General features: G+C 41.7%; 1 protein-coding gene across 1 annotated transcript in view; it reads left to right on the forward strand.

Moving 5' to 3' along the window:
• Positions 1 to 13,665, forward strand: part of LOC144659818 (BBSome complex member BBS5-like) — a 32,826-nt gene extending 19,161 nt beyond the window's left edge. The window contains exon 16 of the mRNA XM_078520341.1: positions 11,841 to 13,665. Coding sequence (XP_078376467.1) covers positions 11,841 to 11,948 — 108 coding nt within the window. The 3' untranslated portion in view covers positions 11,949 to 13,665. The remainder of the gene's footprint in view (positions 1 to 11,840) is intronic.
• The last annotated feature ends 1,667 nt before the right edge of the window (positions 13,666 to 15,332 follow it).

Here is a 15,332-nt window from a genome sequence, read left to right on the forward strand (position 1 = left end):
TCCAAAAGTTTTTAAATTGGGCTCTTTTGCTTTTATTATCAATGAACGACCTGCAATGCCTTTTGTTACAGAAAACATGTTTTTCTCTGGAAATCCTTTTTCAAAAATACTCCCAATGTCATCGAGTGAGTAGTTTCCTTGCCGTATATAACGCGCCTTCTCTTCCTTGTTCACTTGTTTATAAAAAACTATTCCATCCTTTTCCAAACTATTCCAGCTGTTGTAAAGAGAACAACTTAAAAGCCGGATATCGCTTGGTTTTGGAATAGGCTGGTCAAAATAAACAGTGTTCGGATTTTCTTTTGTGGTGACAGTCAGCACAACCATTTTTATATTAAATAAAAATAAAAAATGTTTAATATAAAAGAGGACCATGGATGCGAAAACAAGAGATTTTATGAAGTGGATGAAAACCCCAGAAGCAACTAAAATTTCTCAAGCGGCAAAAGACAAGGCATGGAAACCTTTTCTTGCAAAATATCCAAACGCTGACCGAACAAAATTTGTTGCACAGGTTGAGTTCGCGTACAACCACACAGCAACGGCAGACATTTATTACAAGGCAGAGCAAGGCCATTTGATAAATGTTTTTGGCTCTGACAGCAAATATTGGAGCCCAGAGATGAAAAAAGCACTGGGGGTGAATCAAATTTCAGGCGGTTTTCCACAACAGCTGTCACCAAGCGGCGCAAAAGGCTCATCTTTGCCAATTCCCGCGGTTGGATTTCACGAAGCCGCACCGAGTTTGAAAAAAATATTTAACAGCAAAATCAACATCTACGTAACACCAGATCAATATTTCACAACGAAATTAAGAGAGATTTTTCAAAAAACAAAACTGAAGCATACATCAGGAAAAGAGTCAAAAAGGTGGCTTGCTGGCCCTAATATGTCCTACTGGCCTCAGCAACTTAACTTTGCTGTCTGGTGCGCGACAACAGGCTGTGGGATCAGTCGAGAGATTTTCGATGAAGAGCACTCAGCTCTCAGCTTGCCACCGGTTGTGCGTAATTTTTACCTTTTTCACGTTTATTTCACAATCAGGCGAATATTGTTTCAGATGGGTGGAATTCAGAGCGTAAGCGCCTTGCCTGGCGACCCAACGTTTAGCGAGTTCGACAACAAGTACGACGTGGCTTCGTATAAAAGAATATGCGCTGAGTTCGGTGTCGACCCGTCAAGCGATTTTCGTTTCACAAGAGGCGCGAACCACGGACTGGGTGACGTTTATATCTGGATCTCAAATATTGGTCCGAAAAATTCTGGAGCAAAATACCCCGATTACGATAAATTTTCGGATGAAGGGGGAGCTGCAATAAAGGGTAACTTGATTCAATACATCGAGCCAGACGACGCTGCATATGCACAGGCAGACTGGTTTTGTCCTAACGCCGCGGAAGGGTTGACCCAAGCAGGTTTGTCGAGAGTAAACCAGTCGATAGAGGCTTTTGTCTACTGTATTTTGGGTTCGCAGGTCAACGTTCGAAGTAGCATACTTGGCACAGGCGGCCGTGCAAAGGAAGCGCAAAGTGAGTTCCTCGTGTTGGTTGAAGACGCTATAAGGCAACCTGATCTGGCAAAGTCGGTCCAAAGATACCAACTCGCAATCGATGAGGCTAAGGTTCGGCTTAACCTTGCCGTCTGCCCAGGTGCCTGGCTTATGCCCGCCAGGATGGTAATAAATACAGAAAGCGTTGTTGGTTACAACAACCAGCTTAAGCAGGCTGTAGGAGGAATGAAAGTAGGAGTGAATGATGATGTTAATAAATCAACAAAAAAAGTGGGCGCAACAAGTATGAGCGGTGGGCCATCAAAAGTTAATAGACCAACAAGTCATCCGTCAAACCCGATTCACAAAGCTGCAAAAAAAGAGCCGGCACCACAAACGTCTTCAGTGGGTACTGTGTCAAAAACAGATGAATCGCAGAAGCCAGACACTGAAGATACAGCACACGAAAAAAACAAGGCCTACCTTATTGCTGGTGCTGTTATTGTTGCGTTTGCGGTCAGCCGAGCTCTTTGAGCTCGGGAGCTTAGCGCTCGCTTCGTTTTGTAACTCGCTCGATAAGAAAAATAGCAACACCGACAATCAAAAGCCAAGCATTCTTGCCGAGAAAGCTTATCACCTGGCCGGCCGTTCGAAACACAAAACTGACAATCGCGCCAAGGAGGCCCGGCAGAATACCTGCAATTTTTTTGCCAAGTGTCTGAAGACCGTTACCAACACCATTTGCTACATCTTTTAAACCGTTTGAAAGATTGTGAACAATAACACCAATAGTGGTCCCGACTGCAAGCAAAACAGCTGTGACTGTGAAGCCATATTTTTTGAAAATCTCTTTTACCTTTTCTCTTAATTTGTCTGTTAAAGACAATCTTTCGATCTCTTCTTCTCTTTCATTTTCTATTTCATTAATTTCTTGATTCAAGTCATCAACTCTTTCACGAGCTTGTTGTCTTTCCGCTTGTGGCCTGTTTTCGTCGTTTGCAATATCTTCTTGTTTATGTCTCTCTTGTCGTATTTCCTCTTCCCTTTCGAGCCTTTCTGCTTCATGTTGTTGGAATTCTTGTAAAGTGGGTGCTTCTGGAATTCTTGTTTCTTGTCCAAGTATCTGTTTTTCAACAACATTTATTCGATTATCAATTTTCCCTATTTCTTCTTTTGCCTTTTTTATGTTTCGCTCCGCCAAAGCTCTTTCTGAACTGTCTTTATAGGTATCTTTTGAAATTTTTTGTTGATCGGAAATATATTTTTCCCATTTGCCCTTTTCTTTTTTTTGTTTGTCTAAGAAGTCGTCTCTTTGCAAGCCAAGTTTTGTTTTAAATCTATTTATGAAAGCAGAAAGAAGTGTTTTTCCGTCTGCTTTAAAAATTTCAATGTCTCCACCTTTAGGCCCTTTCGCAACGATTTTGCCACGATCGTTTATAGTCAAATCAAGGCTTTCATCATATTCTGGGAAATAGTATTTGATCGTTTTATGAGCCTCTTGTATCTGAAATTCCCTTGTCAGATTACCACGGCCCTCGATAAAAGAGGTTTCTGCAGTGTGTGAGCCGCGCTCAGGCGGCCTATTCATCGTGGTAGTTCTCATTGGTATTTGTTCGCTTGGTCCGGGCGTTGATGCCCCTCCAGGTTGGAATGGGCCTGTTGTATCGCTGTCATCGTTGTCATTACGGTCGTCACGGTCGTCTGTATGTTCCAAAAGAGGATCTCTGTCACCAAAGCCACCTTCTGCCGCCATGTTATATTAAATAAATACATTTTTTAATTTAAATATACAATGGCTGTCAGCGAAAGACACAGACCAACGTTCGAAGAGAAAACACCAAACGCGCTCAAGGCAGACAGAGTGCGACATCGCGTTACATTTAACCCGAATAAAGCGTCTCCAGAAGAAATTCTGAGAGTTGCTGTGCCTAAGCTTGAAAAAGGCGTCGTTCTCGTGCCAGGCTCCCTGGCTCTTGTGTTCAACTTGACGGTGAGCGGCCATGCCAACAACTTTCTCGTAAACAACGTCACCCGGGCGCTTGTCTCAAGGATGGTGGTCAAGTTTGCAGGAGATACTCTGCAGGATACGAACGCTTACGACGTCTACAAACTTTTCGAGGACCTTTTTCTGCCAGTAGAAAAGCGCAGCAACATGTTTCTTGAAGGTATACAGTCCGAGGATTTATGCAAAATCCGTTCAAACGCTGGTGACAAAAAAACCTCAGGAGTTGACGCGGAAAAGAAGCTGGCAGAAGTTTATGGAAGCAAGTATCGTATCCCACTGGATCACGAGATTTTGAGAGACCATGGTGTGTTTTATCCGCGTGCACTCGCAGACGAGCTTGTCTTCGAGATAAAACTGAACAGTCCAAATGTGGTTGTAAGAGGAACAGATCCATCAAAACTTGGGTATGAGCTAACTGACATCCAACTCGAATACGAGGCTATTTATCACAAAGAACTTGCAATAGAAGTAGAAAGCACTTACATTAACGGCAAAAGTTTCTTTTACGAGCATGTGCATAATTACAAAACGATCGCAGTAAAAAAAGCTACTGACACGATAATAAACGAAAGCATTAACGTCCCAAAGCGCTCCTTGAAGGGACTTCTACTTCTTTTTCCTGAACCCCACGCCGCAGGTGCAAGAGATACAGAATCTTTCTTTAACCCTGACATAACAAGTGTAAAAATCTGCATTAACGGCGTTCCAAATAAGGTGTACAGTCAGGGCGTTGAAGGAAGAGACATGTGGGAGGAAGTTCTCAAGTTCTTTGGCAAACACGCAGACCAAAAAATCTTTAATAACGCCAAAAGGTTTTATGCAGAAAAAAAGTTTGGGCTTTTCATTGACCTTCGCTCCATGAGCGACAACAACATGCACGGCAGTGGGCTCCGTTTGGAGAACACAAAGGATGGCGTTAATTTAGAGATACAGAGAACAGCCTCAGGATCAGGGAATGTCAAATGCTACATTTTCGCTATCGCTGATGCACAATTTTCTATTGTAAATAAAGAATTACAAAGTGTTGAGTATTGATATAGGTTTCTCAAAGCGAAGCATGGACCCAGGAAATATACCCTTCAACTCTCTCATTGTTGGACCAACGAACTCAGGAAAAACAAGGTACGTGGTGAATCAGCTTTGTGGCCCTTTCCGAGGCAAGTTTGACTACATCGTGCTCATATGCCCGACTTTCGCGCACAACAAGACTTATTATCGCTTTGCTGAGGAAGATCTTCGATTTTTTGTTTTAATTTGCGAGCAGCACGAGGTTGAATCTTGGTTAAGGCTTTCAAGATTTCTTTTTGAGGGAACGAACACGCTTATCATCCTCGACGACTGTGCTGCATCGAAAGATGTAAAGAGAAGAACAGGGGAGTTGGTGAATCTTGCTTTCTCTGCTCGCCACGTAGGTTTGAGCGTTTGGGTGCTGACTCAAAAAATGACAAGCATAAGTGCCTCATTCCGAGAAAATGTTGGGGCAATCGTTTTCTTTTACACACCCTCTGCCAAGACAACGAATGCAATCTTTGAGGATTACGCTGGCGAACTTGCCCATGAGGATCGCAAAGAACTCATTTCAAGGCTGAAAAATAATAAGTTTTCGCATCTTGTCATTTCTCATCGCCACCCTTACGGCACAGAATTTTTTTATTGAACATATTTTTTATAGTAATAAATGGCTGACCCTTTCGCAACTTCTCCTCCCGAGAGCGTCAAGGGCGCTGCAAGTGAACAAGAATTAGCTTCCGTAATGGAACTGCTAGGAGCTGAACCAGAAAGTACAGAAAGCGCTATGGCATCCATTCAAGGCCCTGACATTCCTGCTTTGCGTGAACAGCTTGCAATCCTTGTTTCAACAGGAAAAGCCAAAGAAGCAATCGGTGTGCAACTGACACACGAGCAGGTGAAGCGCTTGACAGATAAAGAAGTCGAAAAGTACTTAAAGAGATATGAGGCATACGTTGGATCCAAAACAACCGACAGCTTGATTGACAGCTTTATTTTTCTTGTTACCAAAGTCGTTGGTATGGCCGTAAATATCAAGGACGTCAATGATTATCAAAAGGAACTCAAAAACGACTACATTATCAGTAAAGAGCTGTCCACTTTGGCAGGCGGTCTGGCTTTGAAATGCGGCCGCTTTCTTGCCGTTGCAAATGCTGCGCTCATCACAACAAAGCACATTGATTTAAACGAAGCCGCGCCTGGCGCGGGGACATGCGCAGCACGCGTCAAAGACGCCCAATGGGTCCCGACAAAGTTGCAAACCAAAGAAACATCAACTACTGAAGATTTTTCTGAGCAATGCTAAGAAAATGCTAAGTAATTACTGAGCAATGCTTAGAAAATGCTAAGTAATTACTGAACAATGCTTAGCAATTGCTTGGCAAAAAATCTTGCTGAGCAATTTTCTATTTAAATATTATTTTTTTTTTATTATAAATGGCCGAGCTCGAACAACAAAGTCAATCACAAACCCCAAGCGAGCCAGCAATTCGTACTGAAGTTCAAAACCAAGTTACTTCAACAACTCCAGCAACAAAGCCTGACAAAAATCCAAAGAGAGTAGCTGCTGGAAAGCTTGCAGCTGAAAAAACAAAACAGGCTCGTGAAGCACAGAAAAAAGCTGCTGTCGAGGCTGCTGCAATAATTGCAAAAGAAAAGGAAAAGAAATCTGCATCTGCTAAGCGAAATGTAACTCCGCCAGCTCCGCCCGAGGATCCGCCTGAATCCAGCGGTCTCAGCACAAATCAATGGATCTCTTTGCTAAGTATAGGCGTTGCAATTATTACAACCTATGTAAAGCGCGAAGACATCAGAGCCTTTTTCAATAAGAAAAGCCGTGAAGTGCAAACAAATAGTGGTGAAAGCAACTTTGTACAAGAATCGGAGGCACCAGGTCCATTGAGTGCTCCAAAGCTGCAAGGGGCGGAGCTATCATCTAGAATTCCGCGACCAAAAAGAGGAATCCGGCCGATGGATTAAAAAATTTCAATTAAAGATTTTTTTTCTTATTTTATACTGAACTGTCATGTCCGACAACAAGCTCGTGAAAACATTCATGGATGCCGCCACCATTACAGGTCTCGCCGCCGGAATCGGCTGGGCTGCCAAAAAAATTGTTAAAGAAAACTTTACATCCGACCCCAGCAGCAGTTTTATGAACTATGCAAAGTTCACGGCTGTCATGGCAGGCAGCATTGCGCTCAAACAGTACCTCGAAGACCAGAAAATTCTTCCAGACAATTAAAAAATTGTACATAATATATTAACAAAGTTCAACCATGGCAAGCATCGCTATTATGGCTGGCGGAGCAATCTTGAACGCTGCTGCTTTCATTGGCGGCAACTACCTTGCTCGTGCTTTGGGTGGCGGAGATGACGCCGCTTTGAAAGAAAAAGAAAGACACGACAAAGCTCTCGAGGCTTACCAGGCAGCTTACGCGAAGTACTCTCGCGACCGCACGAAGCTTCTCGACTGGATCGAAACCAACAATGAGATCAAACAGCAAGCGAAACAAAACTTCACGAACACAGACTACGCTTTCAAACTCTACAACCAGGCACATCCTGACAAGCAAATGATTCTTCCGAAAGAACCCAAGTTCTCTGACTTTTATCAGCCAAGTGAGCAGCAGAAACAAGGTGAACTGATGTTTGTTGGCGCTGGCGCGCTTGCACTTGGGTACGCTGCCTTTCGGTTTCTTTAAACGTTTCTTTTTTTTCTTGTATACGCATGGATGCAAAGATCTCGAAAGTCTGCTATAGCCCCCAGGGCTACTGGAAGGGAATTGCAGCGATAAAAAAATTAGCCGAGGCTTCCAAGGTTTCCGAAGATGCCGCAAAAAAGTGGCTAGTTAAGCAGGCCCTTTGGCAGATCTACCTTCCGGCACCACGATACGTTCCTCGCCCAAAATTTGATGTTTCTTCTCCTAACGCGGTCCACCAGGCGGACCTTCTTTTTCTGCCACACGACAAACTGCCGCGAGGGCGAAAAGTTTACAAATACGCTCTGACTGTTGTTGACGTTGCCAGCCGATTCAAAGAGGCCGAGCCTTTGACCTCCAAAGATTCAACTGAGGTTGCAAAAGGTTTTCAGACAATTTACAGGCGAAGTGCACTAAAATGGCCACAGATGCTTCAAGTTGACCCTGGTCGCGAATTCATGGGAGCTGTTACCAAAGAAATGGAAAATCACAAAACCTATATTAGACGCGGGCGTGTTAACATTCACAGAGATCAAGCTATTGTTGAACGTTTTAATCAAACACTGGCAGGGCGCCTGTTTGGTTATAGGAGTGGATTTTTTTTTACGACAACCACGGGTTTCGACAACATTTTTTTTGGGGGGGGAACCTAGAGTGGATTTTTTTAGTTGTCAAAACCCGTGGTTGTCGTAAAAAAAAATCCACTCCTATAAAGCCGCAGAGATTTTGGGTGCCGCTCGCGATTTTTGTACACTCATATACGGGGAGGGTTTTGGTCACTAATCGAGACAAGGAGCGAGGCGAGCCCGGGTGAGCCGAGCGAGTTGTCTCGATTTGTGCCAAAACCCTCCCCGTATATGTGTGTGTGCACTCTATTTTGCCTCAAGTGTACTCTTCTATTGATAGCCTTTCCCTTCTTCCTTATAGAAAGTTCCCCTGGTCTGTAAATAAAAAAAAAAATAAATAAATAAGAAAAAGAAAATCCCCCTGTGAATATCTAGCTATAAAATACCAGTCTAATTCATTAAGATGTTTTGGAATTATACCTGGCACGAAATTGGATAGAAAATTTTGGTGGAGTTTTTTCTGTATCTCGACTAGCTCGACTGTCTTTACATTAAAGTTATTCTGTAAGTTATTAGTCCTCTTTTAGTAACATCTGGTTGATCTGTAAGTACTCAACTATACTCGATTAAATTATTTTGACTTAACCACAACAAAGTCTATTAGACTATCACAACTCTTCTCATCCTCTTGATTGAACCCTACCACATGATAATAGGTTTTCTCATCTCTATGCAACTACTTACAACACGTCTTCAGTTTCTCGTATCATCTCGAATAAACTTTCTACTCTTATCATCTCAAGTCAAATATACCACCACATAATAACAACTTTTCTCAACTCGACTCAACTCTACTACACCATCACAACTCTTTTCAACTCGACGCAATACGTGAATACCCAACTCATGTACCCTACTCTGCTGGACACCACTTGAATCTGCTTTACTATCATGTACTCTACTCCCGCATCTTCGTACGCTACTTGACTGAACTCGTCTCTACTAGACTATACTCTTTTCTACTCTACTGTACAAACTATATTCTAGTCGTCTCTACTGTACGATTCTCGACTGGACTGGTCTTTACTCTCAACACTTCTTTATTCAGTCGTCTCCACGCTACTGTATGTTAATATACGCTTATGTGACTGTTCTCGTCTCTACTCAACTCGACTCTACTGTACTTTACGTATTCTACTCTGATCTGGTCTACAATACTGCTACGCCTCTCTACGCTACTCTACTCTACTCTACTCTACTCTACTCTACTCTAAGATACTTTATTCGAGTCTACTCTTTTGTACGCCTCTCTACTCTACTCTACTCTGCTCTGCTCTGCTCTGCTCTGCTCTGCTCTGCTCTGCTCTGCTCTGCTCTGCTCTGCTCTGCTCTGCTCTGCTCTGCTCTGCTCTGCTCTGCTCTGCTCTGCTCTGCTCTGCTCTGCTCTGCTCTGCTCTGCTCTGCTCTGCTCTGCTCTGCTCTGCTCTGCTCTGCTCTGCTCTGCTCTGCTCTGCTCTGCTCTGCTCTGCTCTGCTCTGCTCTGCTCTGCTCTGCTCTGCTCTGCTCTGCTCTGCTCTGCTCTGCTCTGCTCTGCTCTGCTCTGCTCTGCTCTGCTCTGCTCTGCTCTGCTCTGCTCTGCTCTGCTCTCCTCTGCTCTCCTCTGCTCTGCTCTGCTCTGCTCTGCTCTGCTCTGCTCTGCTCTGCTCTGCTCTGCTCTACTCTACTCTACTCTACTCTACTCTACTCTACTCTACTCTACTCTACTCTACTCTACTCTACTCTACTCTACTCTACTCTACTCTACTCTACTCTACTCTACTCTACTCTACTCTACTCTACTCTACTCTACTCTACTCTACTCTACTCTACTTGACTCGACTCGACTCCACTTGAGTAAACTCTACTCTTCTCCACTCTACTCTACTAGACTCGACTTGAATAATCTCGACTCGATTCGACTCGACTCTGCTCTACTAGACTCGACTCGAATCTACTCCACTAAACCGTACACTTCTACGGCCCTACGTTTTCATTCTAAACCGTACACTTCTACGGCCCTACGTTATCATTCTAAACTTAACACTTCTATGGCTGTACGTTTTCATTCTAAAACGTACACTTCTACGGCGCTACGTTTTCATTCTAAACCGTACACTTCTACGGCTCTACGTTTTCATTCTAAACTGTACACTTCTACGGCTCTTCGTTTTCATTCTTAACTGTTCACTTCTACGGCTCTACGTTTTCGTTCTAAACCGTACACTTCTACGGCCCTACGTTATCATTCTAAACTTAACACTTCTACGGCTCTACATTTTCATTCTAAACTGTACACTTCTACGGCTCTACGTTTTCATTCTAAACTGTACACTTCTACGGCTCTACGTTTTCATTCTAAACTGTACACTTCTACGGCTCTACGTTTTCATTCTAAACTGTACACTTCTACGGCTCTACGTTTTCATTCTAAACTGTACACTTCTACGGCTCTTCGTTTTCATTCTAAACTTAACACTTCTACGGCTCTACGTTTTCATTCTAAACCGTACACTTCTACGGCTCTACGTTTTCATTCTAAACTGTACACTTCGACGGCTCTACGTTTTCATTTTAAACTTAACACTTCTACGGCTCTACGTTTTCATTCTAAACCGTACGCTTCTACGGCTCTACGTTTTCATTTTAAACTTTACGCTTCTACGGCTCTACGTTTTCATTTTAAACTTTACGCTTCTACAGCTCTACGTTTTCATTTTAAACTTTACGCTTCTACGGCTCTACGTTTTCATTTTAAACTTTACGCTTCTAACAGCTCTACGTTTTCATTCTAAACTTTACGTTTTTCTGTACGTTTATTTTCATTCTTAACTGTACATTACTTCTACGGCTCTACGTTTTAATTATAAACTGTAAATTTCTACGGCTCTACGTTTTCATTATAACTGTACACTTTTACGGCTTTAATACGTTTCATTCTAAACTTTGCCCTTTTACGGATCTACGTTTTCATTCTAAACTGTACACTTCTACGTCCCTACGCCGCTTTTCATTGTAAACTTTACGCTTTTACGGCCCTACGAGTCGAGTCAAGGAGGGGGGGGGGGGAGGGAAGGGGGAAGAGGTGGAGTAGAGTAGAGTGGCGTAGAGTACAGTAGTATAACGTTGAGTCGAGTGGAGTCGAGTTGAGTGGAATCAAGTCGAGTAGATTATAGTAGAGTATAGTAGAGTAGTAGTTGAGTCGAGTCGAGGCAGAGTAGAGCAGAGTGGTGTAGAGTACCGTAGTATAGAGCAGAGTCGAGTCGGGTCAAGTCGGGTAGAGTAGAGGTGAAGTAGAGTAGAGTGGTGTAGAGTACAGCCGTATAAAGTAGAGAAGAGTATAGTAGAGTAGAGCAGTGAAGTAAAGATTGTAGCGGAGAAGATTGGATCGGAGATGAGTGGTGGTAATAGATCCTTATAATTCTCTCAGTAGACTAGTATTCCTATATCCCTTTGGGTCCTTTTATATAGGCTTTGACCCTTTGGGTCCTTTTATATAGGCTTTGATTGGCCAATCGAGTTAGTCGAGGCAGAAAAAACCCCACCAAAATATCGTACCCAATTTTGGGACACATTTGTTTGGAATACAACCCTGTATATCATCAAATATATAAAATGATCCGATTGACTAAATTGTACTATTGTAGTGTTAACTGGTATTACCTGTTATGCGGGGGTGGCATGGCAGCCTCATGGTTAGTGTGATGGACCCTGGATCAGGTAGTCCAGGTTCAAACCCTCAGGCTGGGGTCATTGTGTTGTGTTCTTGTGCAAGACACTTTACTCTCACAGTGCCTCTCTCCACTCAGGTGTGCAAAATTAATGGGTACAAATGAATTTAATGCTGGGGGGTTACCCCACAATGAAGCATCCCATCTGGAAGGAGTAGAAATACTCTAAGTCGTTTCATGCTTCTTAAACTGGGATAAACTTTAGCCTGACAGGCAACTAGGCTTGAATGCAGACTTAACCTATATAGCCAACATGTTGTGCAGGCTAACAATCGATTAATTTTGTTATTTTTCCTTTTGCAGTCCAGTGATCGTGAACCAGTGTACTCAGATCAGCTTGGACTAGCCGTGGAGAAATTAAAGGACGGCTTTACTTTACAGGGGCTCTGGGAAGTTGTCCCTAGTCAATAGACTTAACCCATTAAGCTCAATTTTAAGTTGTATTGACAGCGATCGACACAACATGCAACTTTACTGTAACAAACGTTTTTCATGCTGTTTATTATTATTTTATGTTTATGTTAATCAGTTAATGGCTTTTCAGTCCTCATTAGGAGATTAACATCTTCTGTAATTTTCTATGTGGCTGGAGGGCAGATATTTAGCACAAACACAAAAGAATAACAAAATATGTAAATATTCAGGAAGAATAGTCTAATAGAAATGCTCTTAGTGGAAACTTTCCTCGTTCTGTGACACAAAATAAGGGAAATGTTACTTTTTAAATCTTGAATTGTAGAAATCAATTGTTACTATGACAACACATGCATGCACATTACCTTTTACTATCAGCAAGTCAAATGCACATATTCTCAAATTATTGAATGATGGCTAGTTTCTACTAAAGAGCAACATTTAATAATGAAAGATGGTCCAATAATAGTATTGTTTGAATATGCGCAACTCTGAAGCCCAACTCAGGGCTATTACTAGTTAATTTAACACATCCAGGTACATGTGTAGTGTTAGTAGTACCAGTACTTTATTGATCTTGGAGTTTTGCAATATTTTATTTTCAAAACTTTTACAAATATCAGCTGAGCTAATATTACTTGATTGTGGATATTGTACATGCAGTCTGATTGGGTCATTAGCTCACCATGTTTTATTATAAAGTGCAAAACAAGAGAAATCATGTGTTATTGTTTTACAGAAGTGTAAATAGGTATCATTATAAAACATTTAAAAACACTCCTGTCATTTGAGAACATTTGAGAAATGTAGTAACGACATGGACACAACACTCAAAGAGTAGAGACCTTTTAACAGGTATGTCAGTTGATGTATTAAAGCTGTATCAAAACTGATTTGATATCTGCATTAGATAACACTTATTCCAGGGCCGTAACTAGACCTTTGCCATAGACAAGGCAAGATCTTGCTAGGGAGTTTTGGGGCATGCCCTCCAGAAAATTTTGAAATCTAGAAGATCTGAAACTCTTTCTTCGACATTTTTCATATGGTATCTCTTGAGAAAAATCAATCTTGTTCAACTTGGGATTGTTTTCTTAACAAAACATATTTTGTTTTTAATTTTGGGTTAAAATTTAGACGAGGCAAGTGCCTCGTCTTGCCTCTTGCTAGTTACGTCCCTGCTTATTCCAAAGGCACTATACTTTAAACAAGAATTCTCCTTTTCATTTCTATACATATATTCAGAATAACATTTTCAGTTTTGTAACACACATGAGGTCGGCTTACTATATAATGATACACATTTTAGCTATCAGGAAGTTATGGTCCCCCAAAAGTAGCGATTAGTAAAAAGCCACTGACTTTCTTTTGGAAATTTACGTAACTGTTATAAAATATTATTTAATTAGTGGCAGATGTTTTCTGTAAATATTTGCAGCAAGGTCAGAGCTGTGCTGTAGCAGAGCCCAGGTGCCACAGGCCCCCTACTTTTGTCTTTGGATGACTTGTATAACTTTGCTATCTTAAAATCTTTTTAGAGCTAGGCACCCAAGATTTCTTACATGATCTTGACCCCCACCCCGCCTTTACCATCCTCTTAGAATGTGCGCAGTGACATCATAACTGTAAAAATATTAGTATTTATTGCTTTGGCGTAGAAGTGACTGTAAGAAGAAACAGTTATTAAAAAAATAAAAAAAAAAGTTTATGTGCATCTTACTTCACTTGACTTACATACAGTCAAACTACCACTAACATATTTGTTCAAAGGTGATTAGTACTAACCAGGATTAAAATTTGATCAAGTGTTCAATTCTTTTTGTATAAAAGTATTTTTATTGCTTACAATTTGTGGAGTTTGAGATAAGGATCGAGATGTCAAAACTGGAGTATAGAAATATACACTGAAGACCATACTGAAAGTTAAAAAACTGAAATCTAAATTCACAGTAATCCTGGATTAGCTTAATCGCACTTAGAACATCTATAGGGGGGAAATGTGAGCCTCGCCAGTGGGGAAATGTGAGCCTCGCCAGTGGGGAAATGTGCGCCTCGCCTGTGGGGAAATGTGAGCCTCGCCAGTGGGGAAATGTGAGCCTCGCCTGTGGGGAAATGTGAGCCTCGCCTGTGGGGAAATGTGAGCCTCGCCAGTGGGGAAATGTGAGCCTCGCCAGTGGGGAAATGTGAGCCTCGCCAGTGGGTCATTTCCCCTCGCCAGTGGGGAGTTGTGGTAGTTGCAAAACAAAGTATGTCCTAGAGGTTATTTCGGTTTTCAGGTTAAATCCGTTTCCAGCCTAGTTTTTTAAATCTGTTTCAACCTGAAGATAACAGTCTATTGGATTTTCTTTTAATGAATTAAAAGTATTTTATGACATTGTAAAAGCATTATCTTCAGATAAATCAGTCAGATTATTGAAGGTCGGAAACAGATTTAACATAAAAACGGATTTAACCTGCAACAGGAATTCTGAATACAACTACCAAGATTTTCTGTAGGACCACATCTCATAGAAGGAATTGGGCATTGTAGCCACACAAAAATATAACATAGTTTTTATTAGCCTTGACAATGTTCAGCCAACATGAACAATTCATTTTATGCTGCACAACCCTTTAGCTTGTTCTGATTATGTTGGCAAAGTTTAAACAAATATTCAGAGGTTTTCATAACAGCAATAAACTGCAGTGTTGCGAGTCAACATCACAAGCTGGCAGTCAATGGACCATGAGTTCCAGAGGTGCATTCTCATTAAGGATTGCTACAGATTTCTTATAATTTCAGTATTGAGAATCTGGTTTTTACATCAAGTCAATAAATCTGCCAACAACCTCACTGCCTGCATATGGGGCAGAGAAGGGGGGTGGGCTGAAGCATCCCCAAACGAAACTTTGGGGGGCTCAGTGCCCCACGTTCCGGTGCCAAAAATATCACAAGCGCTGCGTAAAATTGGTTTGTCAAGATAAACCATCTCATGAGTGAGTTCAAACATCTTTGAAACTTCCTTGGAAGTCTTCGGGAAACTTAGTTTATCTTCGGAAAGGTTAAAAAAATGATCATGGAAACGTTGGTATGCCCTTCGAACAACAAGTGGAGCATCTCCAGAAATCTCCGGTTAAAAACTGTTCAGAAAACAAAAACTTGCTAGAACGGAAAAAAGTTGCAGCAAATATGAAAACCTGCCGAGTATTTATAGGACAGTCTTAGCCCCCCATGTTCCAAAAATGCTCTGCCGCCTCTGGCTTGCTTGTTTTAAATAACCAAGGGCTTGCACTCACATGGTAGTGCAAATTTCCTTTAGGCCATCCCAATAAAATGTTTCGTTTCCCATCCCCCGACCGACCCATTTTTTTCGAAAAGTAAAACAAAAAAATCCCAGATTC

The sequence above is a fragment of the Oculina patagonica genome, chromosome 7 (genome assembly GCF_052425735.1).
Source record: "Oculina patagonica isolate OP01 chromosome 7, crgOcupat, whole genome shotgun sequence".
Lineage (NCBI taxonomy): Eukaryota > Metazoa > Cnidaria > Anthozoa > Scleractinia > Oculinidae > Oculina > Oculina patagonica.